The 15772-nt window shown below is 39.9% G+C and overlaps 1 protein-coding gene across 2 annotated transcripts in view; it reads right to left on the bottom strand.

Annotated features, from left to right (window-relative positions):
* The window catches only part of slc12a2 (solute carrier family 12 member 2), a 64094-nt gene that overhangs the window by 3502 nt on the left and 44820 nt on the right, over positions 1 to 15772 (bottom strand). The window contains exons 18-26 of one of the 2 annotated variants that reach the window (XM_005928987.3): positions 15013 to 15119; positions 9874 to 9953; positions 9057 to 9200; positions 7501 to 7548; positions 6575 to 6697; positions 4244 to 4355; positions 1083 to 1169; positions 368 to 503; positions 18 to 85 (exon numbers count right to left, since the gene is read on the bottom strand). In XM_005928987.3, coding sequence (XP_005929049.1) covers positions 18 to 85; positions 368 to 503; positions 1083 to 1169; positions 4244 to 4355; positions 6575 to 6697; positions 7501 to 7548; positions 9057 to 9200; positions 9874 to 9953; positions 15013 to 15119 — 905 coding nt within the window. The remainder of the gene's footprint in view (positions 1 to 17; positions 86 to 367; positions 504 to 1082; positions 1170 to 4243; positions 4356 to 6574; positions 6698 to 7500; positions 7549 to 9056; positions 9201 to 9873; positions 9954 to 15012; positions 15120 to 15772) is intronic. The other variant, XM_005928988.3, reaches the window with a different exon arrangement.

Raw genomic sequence — 15772 nt, 5'->3', positions numbered from 1 at the left:
ACCCAACCCAAGCTTACATAACAATGAGGTTGGCTGTGCTTGAGTGTTCCTTCAGCAGCTCGTTGAGTCTGATCTGCCGATGGGTCTAAAGAGAGACAACCACAGGATCAAGCAATCAGGTATCACGTAACAAGATCATTTTCGCAAGCCACTGCACCACAGACTTCGAGGCAGCAGTGTCGCTCACAGTATAAGCTACACTGAACTGCTTCCACTCTCCCTACAGAACAACTGAATGAGGCTGCAGAGGATCAAAGAATGAATCCCTCTGAACCCTGAAGTCATATGGAACTTTGACTGACTCAAGAATTTCATCTTATGAGATTAAAGACGCATGTAAATGGAATATGCAGGGAAATCTTGTGACCTTGGCACGATATAGCTCCAGCTCGTTGTCAGTGATCCTCCATGGTTCGCTGTTCTTCAGCCTCTCAGCTGCCTCCTGCTCCATATCATCTTCTTTCAGCCGATAAGGCTCAATCATCTCCTCGAAGGCTGCCATGCTGCGTCACAACAGCTTCATGGTTAATCCTCATGTAAAACAGGTAACTACACAAAGCTTTGAGGCAACTGTTGTGATAAGGCACTATATAAATAAAATTGAAATGAACTGAATTTTCAAAATCATCTCACCAAAGAAATGAACAAAAATGGATGTTTTGAATAAAAATGAAATTACTAATTACCAAGTCTCGAGACCCAGGCGGGTATCTGGATCTGGACTGTGATACTTTCTTGAAAAGTCTTCAGATTTATTAATGTTAAGAAAATGTTCCCTTGTTAAAAATCATCATTTGTTCAAACCAAATCAACATGGTCTCAAAGCCACACGTCTTTTCCCACACAGACCACATGAGGGCGCCAGTAATTTGCTTTTCAGCTCAGCTTAATGTCCTCAAACATGCTAAACATTGAATTTCAAATGCTGACATAATTAAAACTGTTAGTTTTCTTTTCTTTATACCGTGCCAAATAGAGCCAACAGTTTCCTCAAGGCACTTTAGATACTGAATGTGTGACATAATACACGTTAACAATTGTGGAGGATGTTCAAAGTGGGAAGCTTAACAAAGTGGACTTACTGCTCCTTCTTGGGCTTGGTGTTGATGTCTCCAAGGACAGTAATGTCCGAAAAGTCTATCCTGAACTTGCTCAGCAGAGTAGCCATCCTGTAATGGGAATGTCAAAAACAGAGAGGTAGGATCAATACTATAAATAAGCTGTTAAACAAGACATGTGCAGTCCAAGAAGCTCTGGTTGGATACACTGGAAGCTGCTTTGAATAACTCTGAACACTAGCGGGTGGTACAGGGTTTATAATGTGGAATTCTATCTATGAGAATAATTTCCTTTAGCTTTAGTTTCAAACACTTGGTGCCGGAGAGCATCATCTGCTATCTATGTGTCGTGGGCTACAGGACTACGTGTTCAAGCTCGTTATTATTGTGTTGGCTACGTGACTGTCATGTTTCCAGTGTCAGTGCAAAGCATTTATTCATTTACTTTAACAAATTTGTTTTATTTTTGTCTCAAATCTTTAGTTCAACTGCTTTCCAGCAGGAGGAGCAGGCAGGACTCCCAGCTTTGGAGGAAAAAAAAAAAAAGTTATGCTTTTCCCGTGTTTACAGAAACATTTCCCATTTTCATTGATCATTTAAGAGTAAAACGATCCATTTAAAGGGTGTAGGAAGCAGCAGGTTTTACTTTCTGTCTGTTGGTAAGAGATGAAGTTAGACAGGAACATGTTGAAATGTCAGATGTCTGTTGAAACAGACTGTTGATAGTTTTGCAGTCACGCAAACATAAAAGCTTCTACACCCAGCTAATTTCATACGACAAAAGCAGGACTGAGTGGCACTTTCTCCGGCCAATAAAATCGTGTTGACTTCTTTGGCAGGAGGGATGGGGGTAAGGGATAGACTCACATCATCCCCAGAGAATAACTTTTGAGAATGAACTCAATCACATTTTCTTCACTGATTTGAAACTTTACTGGATTCAGACTGACTGTTCAGCGCCTGCTAATCTGTCAGCCATGCCCTTTTTGTTCCTGTGTTTTCCCTACTGGCCAGCTCTCTGCCATCAGTTTCATTCAGCTGCTTCTCCAGTCTCTCATTCCACAACAGATGGACTAACTCTAGCACTGGTCTTGAGCTGGCATCGGTATACCTCGTTCTGCACTTGAGATCCGCTGCAACTAAAAATCCACCAACCACAACCTGTAGCAGTTGTAGAACTGCTTCATGTGTCGAGCTAATCTATTTTTTTTTAAGAGGATAACAAAGACAAGTCAGAGGAGGTGGAGTCTGTCTGCAGGATGAGCAATTTTTGTAAGCACACATAATAAATAAGGTATATTTACTAAGATACATGTAATATTAGCACCTACAAAATTCAATCCATTTAAGAAAATGTGGGTATGGCTCCTTTCGAGCACCCACACACTTGCATGCATACACCCACACAGCAAGTACAAAGGCAAATTTATCATTTATATGTAGCAGGTCAGCTTCTTAGATGATTTTTATTAATTTTTATCACTACAAATAATATTTAATAGCTAATATGAGCTTTGTGTGATTGTTTCCCTATTTATGGTCAAAAACATGCAGTGTTGAATGCTGCAGTATACATTATGTGTACATTTTACGTTGTATGCGCTTACATTAACCTGGAGAGATGTCAGCCTTTAAATGAACAGTGACATTTATAATAATGTACAGAAACAGTCAGGGTTAGAACTTTGTGCATATAAAATGCATTTTAAGACATCTAGTTTTTGGATACATCCTTATGTTATAATGTGTGAGAGTGGTGCTGAAAGGAAAGACATACCTACACTGTGTTTTCTGCTAACTGCACAGCATGTATGGTAAAGCACAGCTTCCTCGTGTCTGCAACAGTGTTAATTTCGTTGACCAATCACAGACATATTCGTTGACCAATAATTGTCGTCGTAGTTTTTGTCAACGAAAATCTTCTTTTGACAATAACTATGACACTTGTATCAACAAATAAAAATACTGGTGGTGGCCAGTGGTCGCCCTCAGCCTCCTGATAAATGCGCCTATGGTGCGAATTTGTCCTTGTTCAAGTTGTCACGTTCGCTAAATTTTCAGAAAACCTCTGACCCCTGACCTTAAGGCCAAACTCATGAACTTATTATAAATCTATTTAAGATCCTAGGTGACCTCCTTCTCCAATTATGGCATTTACAAGGTTTTCAGAAAACTTGACCCTAAGGTCGAGGTCACTGAGATTCAAACTAGTCTGGATTTTCAGTAGATACACCTATGGTATCAACTTCAAACTCCTACATTGCTTCGTTCTCGAGTTACCACATTCAAAAGCTTGGGTGTCCACTAACCCTGACCCTGCCCGAAAGAAGAGATCCACGCAGAACTAATTAAATTGTATAGAGAGGTGAATGAGTTTGAAAGTCATCAAATCATAACTAATCCCCTTGAGCAATAAGGTTAAACGCACACATTTGCTGTGCCCCCAGGAAATGTTACTACTTTTTTCCTCACCACATCACACACACACACACACACACACACACACACACACACACACACACACACACACACACAGCGCGGACACACACACACACACACACACACACACACACACACCACACACCACACACACCACCCCCTAGGGCACTTCTTAAAACAAAACAAACTTTCACACTTAAATATTATACTGCTATACCTTTATATTTAGTTTCATTTTATTTTATTGTATTTACGGGCCCACGCACAAAATACATTAATAAGTTAAAAAGAAAAAGATGCTTTGTGCCAGATTTAGCTACCAACTAATTTCCATCAGCAGTCTGCATTCTAAACCTAGACTAAAACTAGACTTCGGGGCTATTTACAGCTTCCTCTTGTTCTCATCCAAAGTTATGAATCCTTTTATGTTTAATAACAATTACATTTAAGTGTAATTAACAATATGACTGAATTTTAAATTCAGTTTATTTACTTAGTGCTGCTTATAACAACAAGTGTCTTTAAATTTTTAAAAAGGCAGTTAGAAAGATATTAGAAAGTTATTATTATTATTATTTTAGGTAGTTTGGTTTTGTTTACATTTTTTGGAGTGCTGGCTTTTGGTAGTATCGTTTTGATTTCAAAGGCTGAATAAAAGACTTCATAGGGTAGACACTCATTCCTTTGTACAGTCATGTACAGTACTCTCCAGTCTTGACAAAACTGTCAGCCTGTACAGTACTTACGCTCTGCGGTCGTGATCAATCCTGTTGATCTTGCCTCCAATGAAAACACGGATCTTACATTCCTTCCACCGCTTCTTATTGGTAAGAAGGTAGGGGATCAGCAGAGTCAGACCTAGATGGGAAACATAAAAACCCCCAAACTGCTCAATATACAACTTTTGTGACACAAACATTTAAGATCTGTACACTCTAAAGTCCAAACCTCAGACCTTTGGACTTTCTATGGACCAGCACTCAGTGCTGCAGAAACAGATTCATGATCCCTTTTGCATTAAACAGAGTCAAATTAAATTCAAACAGAAAACAACGTAGTGGCCCTTTTTCCCCCCCTTCTTCTCAGAAACAAAAAACAAACAAAGAAAACCCAACTTGACAAACAAATTTTTCTAGCATGTTTGAGATGAGCAGTTGTTGAATCTGTCACTTCAAAATGCAAATGCAACATGATGCTACCAAAATGAATTCAATCCTGATTTATAATCATTGGGAAGTGTGAAAATGACAGATCCTGTCAGAACATACTGTCTATGTGTTTTTGTGGGTGAGAGTCTGCCTTTGCGTATCAATAGGAATGCAAAACATACCAAATACGGCTTTACTTGTTTCTGCTCATCCCCATGATGCTGTGACAGCACAAAGATAATCAGAACTAGAATCTTCACAGATGTTCTTTTGGGCTTAAAACTACATATTTCAGGCTGAACATTACAGAAAAAGTCAGCAATTTAAATTTAATGCTTTGACACTTAATGTGAAACTTACAGGTGCCAGAAATGTAGAGGCCTGAGTACTTTTAGGATCTACTGCATATGCTGTCAACAGTTGTATCTGCACTTTTTAGTGCTGATGACACTTAATGTCATAATGATGATGATGAGCCAGATCTGAAGTGACACTCATCAGCTGGTGTTAAAAGCCAGAGTTCTCCCGCTGGCCCTGGTCACATCTTTACAGAGGTGGAGCCACTGCAAACTCTTACTTGCATAGAAATGTTTGCCAAGCAACGTATTTTCTCTAAGAACCAGAACGACGAGCGCACAACAACGAGCCCACAGGCTCCGACGGCTATGACAAAGCAGACCGAACCCGGGCCCAGAGACCTGAGATCCAAGAGCCCCCCACACCCAAGTACCCAGCCCCAGACACTGAGAACCACCAATGCACCGGTGTGGTGGGCGGTGATGGAGATGGGGGGCCCAAGATGTTCCAAGAGAGGTTGAGTCCAAGGCCCAACCTGACACACAGATGTAGACAAAAAGGCACACACAGACACAAGCATGCATGCCCACCCTCATGCACACATATACAAATGCTGAGCACCTGCCCAACGTTTGCATGGGATTAATGAAGACTCAGTCATTTTAGAAACTCCCACCATGCCGTCAGAGAGTATCTGATATTGATGCTTTTAAGCATAACTGTCGTTTGTTGTTTGAGCTAATGAATGGTAGGTCAGAGATATTGTTGCATAGTGGCTGTTTGACATCTAGCCAGGGCCAAGAGGGTATGTTTTAACCATCCTGAGATGAAATGTAGCCCACTGGCTAAGAAGTAGTGTTGAAAGTTAGGCACATCTAGTCCTCCTTTATCCTTGGTCCTTTGTAGGCATGTTTCAGCTAATACATGTGGGTTTATCTCTCCATAAGAATTTAGAAATAGACGATTCAGAGTCTGCAAACTTCAGAGAGAGGTTAATACCAAAATAGTGTAGTTTAGTTTATTGAATAATCTGAAACTCTCGAGAAAGAGTCTAGTAATGTAATTACTTCAGAGAGAGTGGATTATGAGTGTCTCATGAATGCTTGGACTTTTTTGTTGCTATGATCTTTTGTTTGGTCTCATGTTGACCACAGAAAGAGACTTACTGTCGCGGTATTGCAACTGACGGTTAGAAAATGGTTAAAACATTGCAATTCATTCAGATTTTTTGAATTCAAAGTAGAAAAAAAATATTAATTGGTTGATTTGAATGAGTATACAAGTGCAATTTTACACACTATACGGTTGAAAATAACATTTGTTTATGGAGGTTATTTAAACATATCGTGATATTTATTGTGTATTGTGATTTAGCCCCAAAAATATTGTGATATTAGATTTTCCTCATATCAACCAGCCCTAAAAGTAAATGTGAGTATATTACATGTCCAACTGATGCAGGCCAAAAAAAAAACCCCCAAAACTAACCTAAACTTGTACATGGTTCAGTAAACAAGTAACCTAATATGTCAATACTTATGAACCTGTTCAGTATGACAGTATTTTAATAACAGACCAAATAGAGAATTTTGAGATCAATAACGGTCGCACAATAATATAACTAACAATCACCTCCATCATCAAACAGCCACCAGACATCCACTGTGCCCTTCCCCTGTTTCTTCTGGAACTGTTGGCTGGCCTCTAGCAGCCTCTGGTCGGACACATTCAGAGGTACTGTCGGGCTCTTCTTGTCTGCGGGGATGCACACCACAACAAAAAACAAAATAAAAGCAAATCTCATTAATAAGGCATAATAAAACTAATAATTTTGTGCTTGGTAGAAGTGTAGCTCAATAGGACGCACACATGTCAGTTATGGACATGTATATAAAGAATATACATGCCCATAGCTGAAAATGAAGTATACACTAGAATTCTGTTTATTGCTTGTAAGTATAGTGTTCTATTATTAGAAAATAAATTCGTTTAATTTTATTATTTAAAAGTTTTAAGTGATATAGGTACAGAATAAAAAAACATTACTACTAAAAACCAAACAAATGGAAGTGTGAAAACAGGAGAGCAGTTTCCATCCTAAGAAGAAAGCTTAAGGCAAATTAGTCAGCTCCAGAATGTGGCAAGAAAAGCAGGTGAGAGACTGAAAACAGCTTGGAGAAAACAGAAATGTTGGAACACAGGCGCGCACACACACACACACACACACACACACGTGCCTACCTACAGAAAAACAGACTAAGTTAAAGGCAACATCATATACAGTACAGCTTTAGAGTTGGCTCACGCTAGGGACATGAGAAAGAGACATGTTATATCCCACAGCCAGGGACCTAGCAGGCCAGAAAGAAGGAACAGAGGGAAAGGGAGACAGCAGGGTGGCGACAGTATGTTAGTACAAGAGGGATTCAAAATATAGTGCGAAAAAAATGGTGGCAGAAATGAGGGGAGCATAGCAGCAGGAGCTCAGAAAAGATACTAAGATCAAAATGGAAAGAAGGGGAAAGGTTTAAGGCAACTAAATGAAGTGGATCTCCTGCCTTTTTTCAACAGTGGCTGAGTTGTAGCTTTGCCATCATCTTCATCATCTGGGAATTGAGACAAAAGGAGAGAAAACAAAAATTATAGTTAAGGTAAAATGTTACCTTGACATGCGACGTAGCAAGATGGAGTTAAGTACGTCAGGGGATACCAGAGGAAGAATCTAAAGCTGTTTGAGAGGCAGTTAACTGTAACCTCCCACAGTGGGAGACAAACAAACACTGAAATACTCTAGTGACACTAATAAACACACGGCTCAGCCTTTTCCCTGAGTTCTAGAAATTCCTAATGTCCAACATGAACAAAACCATCAGCAGTGAGCCGAGACTGTCTGGTTACATCAAAGTGGCTTCGAGTGGCCTCGGTAAGGAAACTGCATCGAATGGAAACTTCCTGCCAGGAGTGGATTACCTTAGGATGGAAATGGAATCTGATGAGAGGAGGGAATTCGCCAGAAACTGTACAAATGACAGCACGGGTTCATGCTTTGGCAGCAAATCAAAGATTACCCAAAGCAACCTTTACCAGACCAGTGTGTTGTTATTTTGTATACCTCAACAATTTCTAATCCAGTTCCCAAAACACTGTTTATCACGCGGATACTTTAGCAAAATAAAGAGCTGATAAAAGTATTGTTAGACAAAAATCTACCGAACAAAAAATACAACATTTGCTATATTTTGTGTCCGAATTCCTACAAAAATTGTAATATTGCTCCGAATCTTTAATGAACAATCAATAAGGTAGTAAAAGCTTAATCATGAACTATTACTAATTAGTTCAACTTTATGTTTTTGCTCTATACTACTACCATCATCCAATACTATAATATATGCCATCTAAGTATCCAATACTTAATATATTTGTGGCAATGAGAACCCAATACCAGTTCAAGGTGCTATACTATATAGCTACAGACTCTCCAATATTAGAAACAATCTAATCAATTCAACAACCCCTTATGAGAGAGCACTTGGTTATTGAGGTGAGGCAAAAAAACAAAACAAAAAGGAAAAGGCCAAGAGCAGAGCTAGAGTTGGGGGAAAGCAGCCATCTGCCACGACCAGCTGGGGGCTGTGGGGAAAGAGCAAAAAGAGCAGACAGATTTTTGTCATCTCTCTTCACTTCTTTAAAGAAAACAAACAAACCAAACAGCTTTCATGAAGCCAGGTTGAAAGTAGCCCAGTGCTCAGGCTGCAACTGGGAACGTTCATTACTCCTCCAATCTGGAAACAATTGTACGCCTGTTTGAGCTGAATTAGTCTCTCTCTCATACGGTAACAGGGGACACACGCACACAGCCCAAAACATATGCACAGTGGGGAAGCTGGAGCTGTGGGTCTCAGGGCAGTGCATATGTATGCTTGTGTTTGTGTATGCAGAATAAGGAAGGCCACTGAAAGAAGAAGAAAACTTAAATAGTGACATGAGGAATGTAGAAAAACACAAGGCTTGCAATGCAAAACCAAAAATACAAACGCAGATGTCAATGTAAACACTACCGCACCTGGATTACAGAGAAGGATTTTATGTAGTCATACTGATGATAGCTAACCTTTCTGGACTGCTGGGCTGTTCTGGAGGCTGGTGGCCTTAGAGGATGGCTTAGAGGAATCTGCATCAGAGTCTTTGCTGGTGTCTATGGAAACGATCACGTCTTTCATCCCGGATGGCTTTTCCTGCGAGGACAGCGACTCATCTGGCAGAAAATTAAACGGAAGGGGGAATTAGAAATATACATAACAATATACTAAGCTAGTTCACATACATAATTACTACAGCAATCTTATGACCAGGCTTTTTTACTTTGTGGTAAAATCAAATTATTCCAATTCTTTACATTTATTCACTAAGGTTGCCAACCTGCAAGTTGTTCTTGAAGCAAAAATGTCAAATATTTGTTTGCAGCCACTCAAAGATGTGGATCTGATTAATTTTTCTACCACACAATGCATATTGACAGTAAGTATAGACAGTTTATTACACATTGTGTGCCACTGAGCTGGGACTTTTGGTCAGACAAAATCAGATGTCACCTCAATCTGTGGAAAACTATCATTTTTTCCACTTGTAATTTTTCATGCTTAGTATTGTGAATGTGAACATTGTATGAACTGATGTGTTCGGTTCCAAACTGGAACGTCAATCAATGCTTGAAAATATCTTAAGACTGATAAGCAGACTGAAGAAGAAGGAAATGTAATGAATGCTTATTCTCCTTCTAAGTTGATTTATGTGATGCTATGTGATAATACTGGAAAAACACTCAGCTATATTTAATTAACCTTTATCTGTATGTAATCTGAGCTGATGCTACATATGTACTACAACAGTGGTTTTTTAGAATAAGCTGCTCTGCATGTGTTTGGTACCTTGCCCTTGGATATGGGAGACATCCAGCCCCTCTTTCAGTCGCAGGATAACAGCACCAAACTGGAAGTCAAAGGCATCACTTCAAAGGAAGGGGGAGGAAAAAAAAGGTTCCCATTAACAGTGGACTGAAGCAATTTGCCCTCAACTAAACAAAGACAGTAAGAAACCCACAGAGTATTTAAGAAAAAAAGATAAACAAGCACACAAGAAGACTCAAACATCGTTCTCAATGCCACAGGCTGTAGTATTGTGCACTGAGCAACATACAATGGAAAATAAAGGGCAAATTTTTAAGCGTATTAGCTTTGATTTTAATACTATCGGACTGAACAATCTGTGACATTCAGCTCTAATGCTATAATCCTCACATTACAATGAAGAACTCATTCACCTCAAGTCTCACATGACTGCTTTAGAGTTCAAAAGGACAACAGATTTCTCATGGACTTGTTTTAATCCAAGGGAGATCAAAAAGATCGAAAACATGACAATTACACTCTATCCCATAATGGCTAGCATGTTTCTACTACTGTTTATGTAAAAAGAAGTTTTTGTATACATTGTATTTTAACATATTTGAATAATATCAGTAATATCAAAAACAACCGATTCTGTTTATCGAGAAGCGTTTTCAGTGGGAGAAACCTTTTGTCATCATGTAAATTACTTGAGTCTGAGCTGACTGGAGGTTTCCCAATATTACAAAATGTACATTTGCATAGTCAAAGGAGCTTGCAAAGAAAAGCGTCTGGACTTCTTTAAGTTACTTGAAGACGTTTCACCTCTCATCCGAGAAGCTTCTTCAGTTCCAAGGTCAAATGGTGGAGAGTCCCAGATATAAACCTAGTGGGAGTTTCCCCCCACAGAGGGACAAAAGGACCCCCTGATGATCCTCTAATCCCCTGAGCCAAGGTGTGAAACTGGGTGTGGGTCCCAATCAGCCAGAGTTTCGGGTGAGTTCATTGTGAAACCTGGCCCCACCTTATCATGCGAATTCCTGAGATCAGATGGCCCAGGATGTGAGTGGGCGTTAAGGCGTCTGGGAAGGGATCTCAAAACTGGATTATAGATGGCAGAGAGTTGGTGTCGTAAACACCAACTCTCGGTGGCGGGGGTTTACGACACCAACTCTCTGCCATCTATAATCCAGTTTTGAGATCCCTTCCCAGACGCCTTAACGCCCACTCACATCCTGGGCCATCTGATCTCAGGAATTCGCATGATAAGGTGGGGCCAGGTTTCACAATGAACTCACCTGAAACGCTGGCTGATTGGGACCCACACCCAGTTTCACACCTTGGCTCAGGGGATTAGAGGATCATCAGGGGGTCCTTTTGTCCCTCTGTGGGGGGGAAACTCCCACTAGGTTTATATCTGGGACTCTCCACCATTTGACCTTAGAACTGAAGAAGCTTCTCGGATGAGAGGTGAAACGTCTTCAAGTAACTTAAAGAAGTCCAGACGCTTTTCTTTGCAAGCTCCTTTGACTATGATGACCTGGATGACTGAGAACCTTCACAGACGTACATTTGCATAATGACCAAAACTAGCACCACTGACTAACAATGAACCGTGGTCAGGTTCATGATCATTAATATGCAAACCGTCATGAACATTATTCAGTGGCCATTCACAGAGATTTGGGGAATGGCTCCAATCACAAACTTGTAAGAAAGAAAGATGCACCCTGGACATTTGTCAAAGCTGGGAAGACACCTAAAGAATGCTTCAAGCAAGCCAGAGAGAAAGACAACTGCTCTATAGAGCACACAGCAGTTGTATAGAAACAGTATGAGACAGCTGAGATGCATTTCCTCTAATCATTGAGTCTCTGTGGTTTTAAAACCCCAAAACATGCTGTGTCAAAAATGGGTCCATCCCAAGGATGGGGTCAAACTGCATAAACAGAGTAACATAGCGTATGCTGTTAAGTGCCAAAAGGATTGCTATGATTTATACATCGGGGAAACCAAACAACCTAAGGGGATTGGGACAACACAGAGGAGCTAACTCATCAGGCCAGGACTCTGCACTTTATTTACACCTAGACGCTCTCAGTGATGAGGATGTACACATCATGGACAGAGATGGTTTGAGCGCGGAGTCAAGGAGGCCATTTACGTGAAAAGGGAAAGACTATCTCTGAAACGAGGAAGGGGCCTAGACATCCAGATGAACAGAATCAACTTTTTGGGAATGAGATGAGTTGTTAAGGATATCATTAGTTTTTCTGTTGGTAAGCTGTTTTTGCTGCTGTGAGCTACCGTTAGACTCTGTTAGTTGTTATTAGCTGTTGTTAGTGAAATATGTCTGTGAAACTTCTCAGTCATCCAGGTCATCGTAGTCTAAGGAGCTTGGAAAGAAAAGCATCTTAATTTAAATTATTTAACTTAAATTTCTTGAAGACATTTCACCTCTCATCCGAGAAGTTTCTTTAGTTCTAGGAGCAACTGGTGGAGAGTCCAAGATTTTTAAGTCCTATGGGAGTGTCCCCTCATGGATCCTCTACCTAATCACACCAGCCAAGGTATGAAAACTAGAGAAGGCACGATACCACTTTATGTCCGATACAGATACCGATATCATAAATTTGGATATCTGCCGATACCGATATGAATCCAATATAGTGTGTTTTTTAATCAATAAATCAGTTTTTGTTTTTAAATATCTTGATGCATTTTATATAAGTTCATACTCAAGTCTTGAGAAAAAGTAAAAGAAAACAAAAAAACCAAACAAACACTAAAGCTATTCTGTTATACCTGTATGCAAAAAATACACTGCAACCAAAATATTTCATCGTTCAGCAATACTGATCAATCTAATGAACCTACTCCATCCTCCCTATTCTGGTATTTGAAAGAAAGACAGACAGAAAGGCAGAAAGACAGACAGACAGAAAGACAGAAAGAAAGAAAGACAGAGAGACAGAAAGAAAGGCAGAAAGAAAGAAAGAAAGTAAAGAAAAAGAAAGAAGAAAGTCAGAAAGAAAGAAAGGCAGAAAGAAAGAAAGGCAGAAAGCAGACGCACAGATGGTACTTCCCAAAGGAAAAAGTACTATAGCTTACTAGGGTATATTAGACTTAATAGTTACTATATACAGTAATGGACTTCTATACATAAAACTTTGGGTGTAAGATTCAGATAATTATTTATTAAAAGCTAGACATTTTAAATGAGAATAAGAAAAAAAAAAAAAAAAAAAAAAAAAAAAGGTAATGTTTGTAAAAGTGTAAAGTGTAAAGTGTGCGTGTTAGTCCCCATAGGGAAATAGTTCCTCTGCATTTAACCCATTCACCCAGTGAAGCAGTGGGCAGCCGCCAGTGCAGCGCCCGGGGAGCAGTGTGTAGGGACGGTACCTTGCTCAGGGGTACCTCAGGGTAGCTGTTCAGTGGAGTCGAACCCACGACCTTCCGATCACGGGGCCACCACTCTACCTACTGAGCTATCCCTGCCCATAGCTCAGTAGGTGCCCCCTTTTCCCTGTTCATGCCCTATCGGCCCCCCTGGCATAACTTTGCTAGACCCGCCCCTGCACAGTTACCAGCCATCAGCTACATAGAAAAAGATCCTGGTGTAGAAAGTAATATTAAATAAATTCTAAATTCTAACTGATCATTGACCAGTTTCACGATTGAAGTAGCAACAGGAGAGGGAGGGAGAGAGAAAAGGCAGTCGCTCCATCGGTTGTTAAGCTTAATGTGGGAATGCTTTTTAAACATTCAGAGATGAACTTACACACTTGCTTTACTTCCCTCTGGGATCACTTCCTCTGAGATGAAATGCCGGTTTGGTAGCAAGGCTACAAATGCTCAAACAGACCGCCGAGAAGTCTCGCACGCCACAGCTGCTCTATCACGTGAGCACACTGCTCCGACGTGCTAAGGTTATGAGGTGAGTTACGCCATGTCGCAAGTTTTGTGAGGTGCTTTCATGATATTTAATGGATCGAATTACGTTTTTTTTTTTTATTTCTCTCCGATATCCGATCCAGTAATTTAGGTCAGTATCGGACCGATACGCAATATCGGATCGGTCCATCTCTAGTGAAAATGGGTGTGGGTTACAATCAGCCAAGGTTTCAGGTGAACCCACTGTGAAACCTAGCCCCACCCTATCATGTGATTTCCTGAGGTCAAACAGCCAAGAATGTGAGTGGGTGTTAGTGAAACTTTCTCTGAAGTGGATCCAACATTGCTGGACTCACATTCCTAAAGAATGAACCATTGTACCCTGCGAAAGTGTAATCAAACTGTTTAAGGAAAAGTGTGATTTTTACGACACTCGAGCCCAAAATTACCTGGCAAAATGTTAGCTTATAACGAGCTGCTCTAATGGCCCTGCTGACAGCTGAGTTCTATTGGCCTCCACGTTTGGGGTACTAAGAGTTTGGCGACATGCACAAAACAGGATATCGTTAGCTTCATAGCATAAGTGCCTAAGTCATTTTTTTGTGTTTTCGGAAAACAAGACAAAACTAATTTTCTAAATATCACATGCATATTTTTAATTGATATTTTCAATTTGACCAAAAAATGACTTAGGCACTTATGCTATGAAGCTAACGATATGTTGTAAGAGAGACATCGTTCCCAGCCACTGAATTCAAATATGGTGAGAGAACTTGGCAGCTTCCAGCATGGACCAATTGTACCTTTTATGTTACCTAGAACCTATACCACTGAAAATTTTATAAATCTGTTAGGGTGAAATATATGAAAAATATAAAACGTACAATAACCTGTTTGCATGTGTGTGCATACCATTAAACTACGAAATATTCGTTTATTAGTGTCAACAACAAAATTGTTGAAGCACCTTTTTGATTTAATCACAGCATTCAGTCTTCTTTTGTACACACCTGCCAACAATTACAGAGACCGATTAGCCCTATGTAACATCCAGCTGTCCTAGTAGGAGTTTCCTGACATTTACCGAGTTGCGTACTAAAGAAAAATTCACGGTTTGTAGAACACTTACAAAGCAACAAAGTGAACTCGGTATTGAAAATATTTCTGCACAAGAAGGGTATAAAATTTCCACAGCATCGGATGTACCATCGAACACAGTGAAGACTTGTCGAAAGAAGAGAGTGTTTTCTCTTTTATATAATTCTTTTCTTCTCTTATTCTACTTACTGGATCATGCTGATGTAAGTCTCCACATTCATCATGTCCCCATCCCTCCAGTCATTCTTGAAGCCCAGAACAAGGGTGTTTGGCTTGAGGCGGCCAAGACCAGCAGCCTTGATTGGACCAGGAACAGGAATTGCAGATTAATCATTTCTTAAATGTGGCTCATTTCCAAAGAATAAGCAAAACTATGAGTGTGGAGCAGGAAATAAAAACAGTTCAGTCCATAGAGTGTTCAGCCTTTCACTTGGGTTATGGGTCCAATCTTAAAGGAGACTCATATTATCCACTCTCAAGTTGGTTACCGATAGCAAATAATGTGTGAATAATTACTTCCAGGCACCTTACTCCTCAGTCCTGAAAATAACCACAGTCTCACTTTCACTACAGTAATGCACCTGGGCTACCTTATGCAATTTTATGCCTTTTACTGCAACACCACATCTCTTTTTTTTAGCATCAAATAATCATTAGCTTCAACTCACTGTCTTAATCTTAATAACTTGTTGTAATGCTCTTGAGTGTTAATAGTTTTATCCAGATTTTCAGTTATTTCTGTACATACTGTAGATCCCAATATACTTTACATAACTCACCATAATTCACAGGAACACATTTTTTTAAGGAAATGACAGCCTTTTAAAAATTATCTTCCAGTTAGTACTGCTATTTATGTCACAGCGTCTGTGTGAGTCACAGCATGTGTTCTTTTCATTGTATTTTGGGAATAATAGTTAATGTTTCAATCATGGATCTGCATGACTGG

Source organism: Haplochromis burtoni, unplaced genomic scaffold (genome assembly GCF_018398535.1).
Source record: "Haplochromis burtoni strain Fernald_Lab_line unplaced genomic scaffold, NCSU_Asbu1 Contig_113, whole genome shotgun sequence".
Classification (NCBI taxonomy): Eukaryota; Metazoa; Chordata; class Actinopteri; order Cichliformes; family Cichlidae; genus Haplochromis; species Haplochromis burtoni.
The sequence above is the reverse complement of the archived record's forward strand: the minus strand, read 5'-3'. Positions and strand labels throughout refer to the sequence as shown.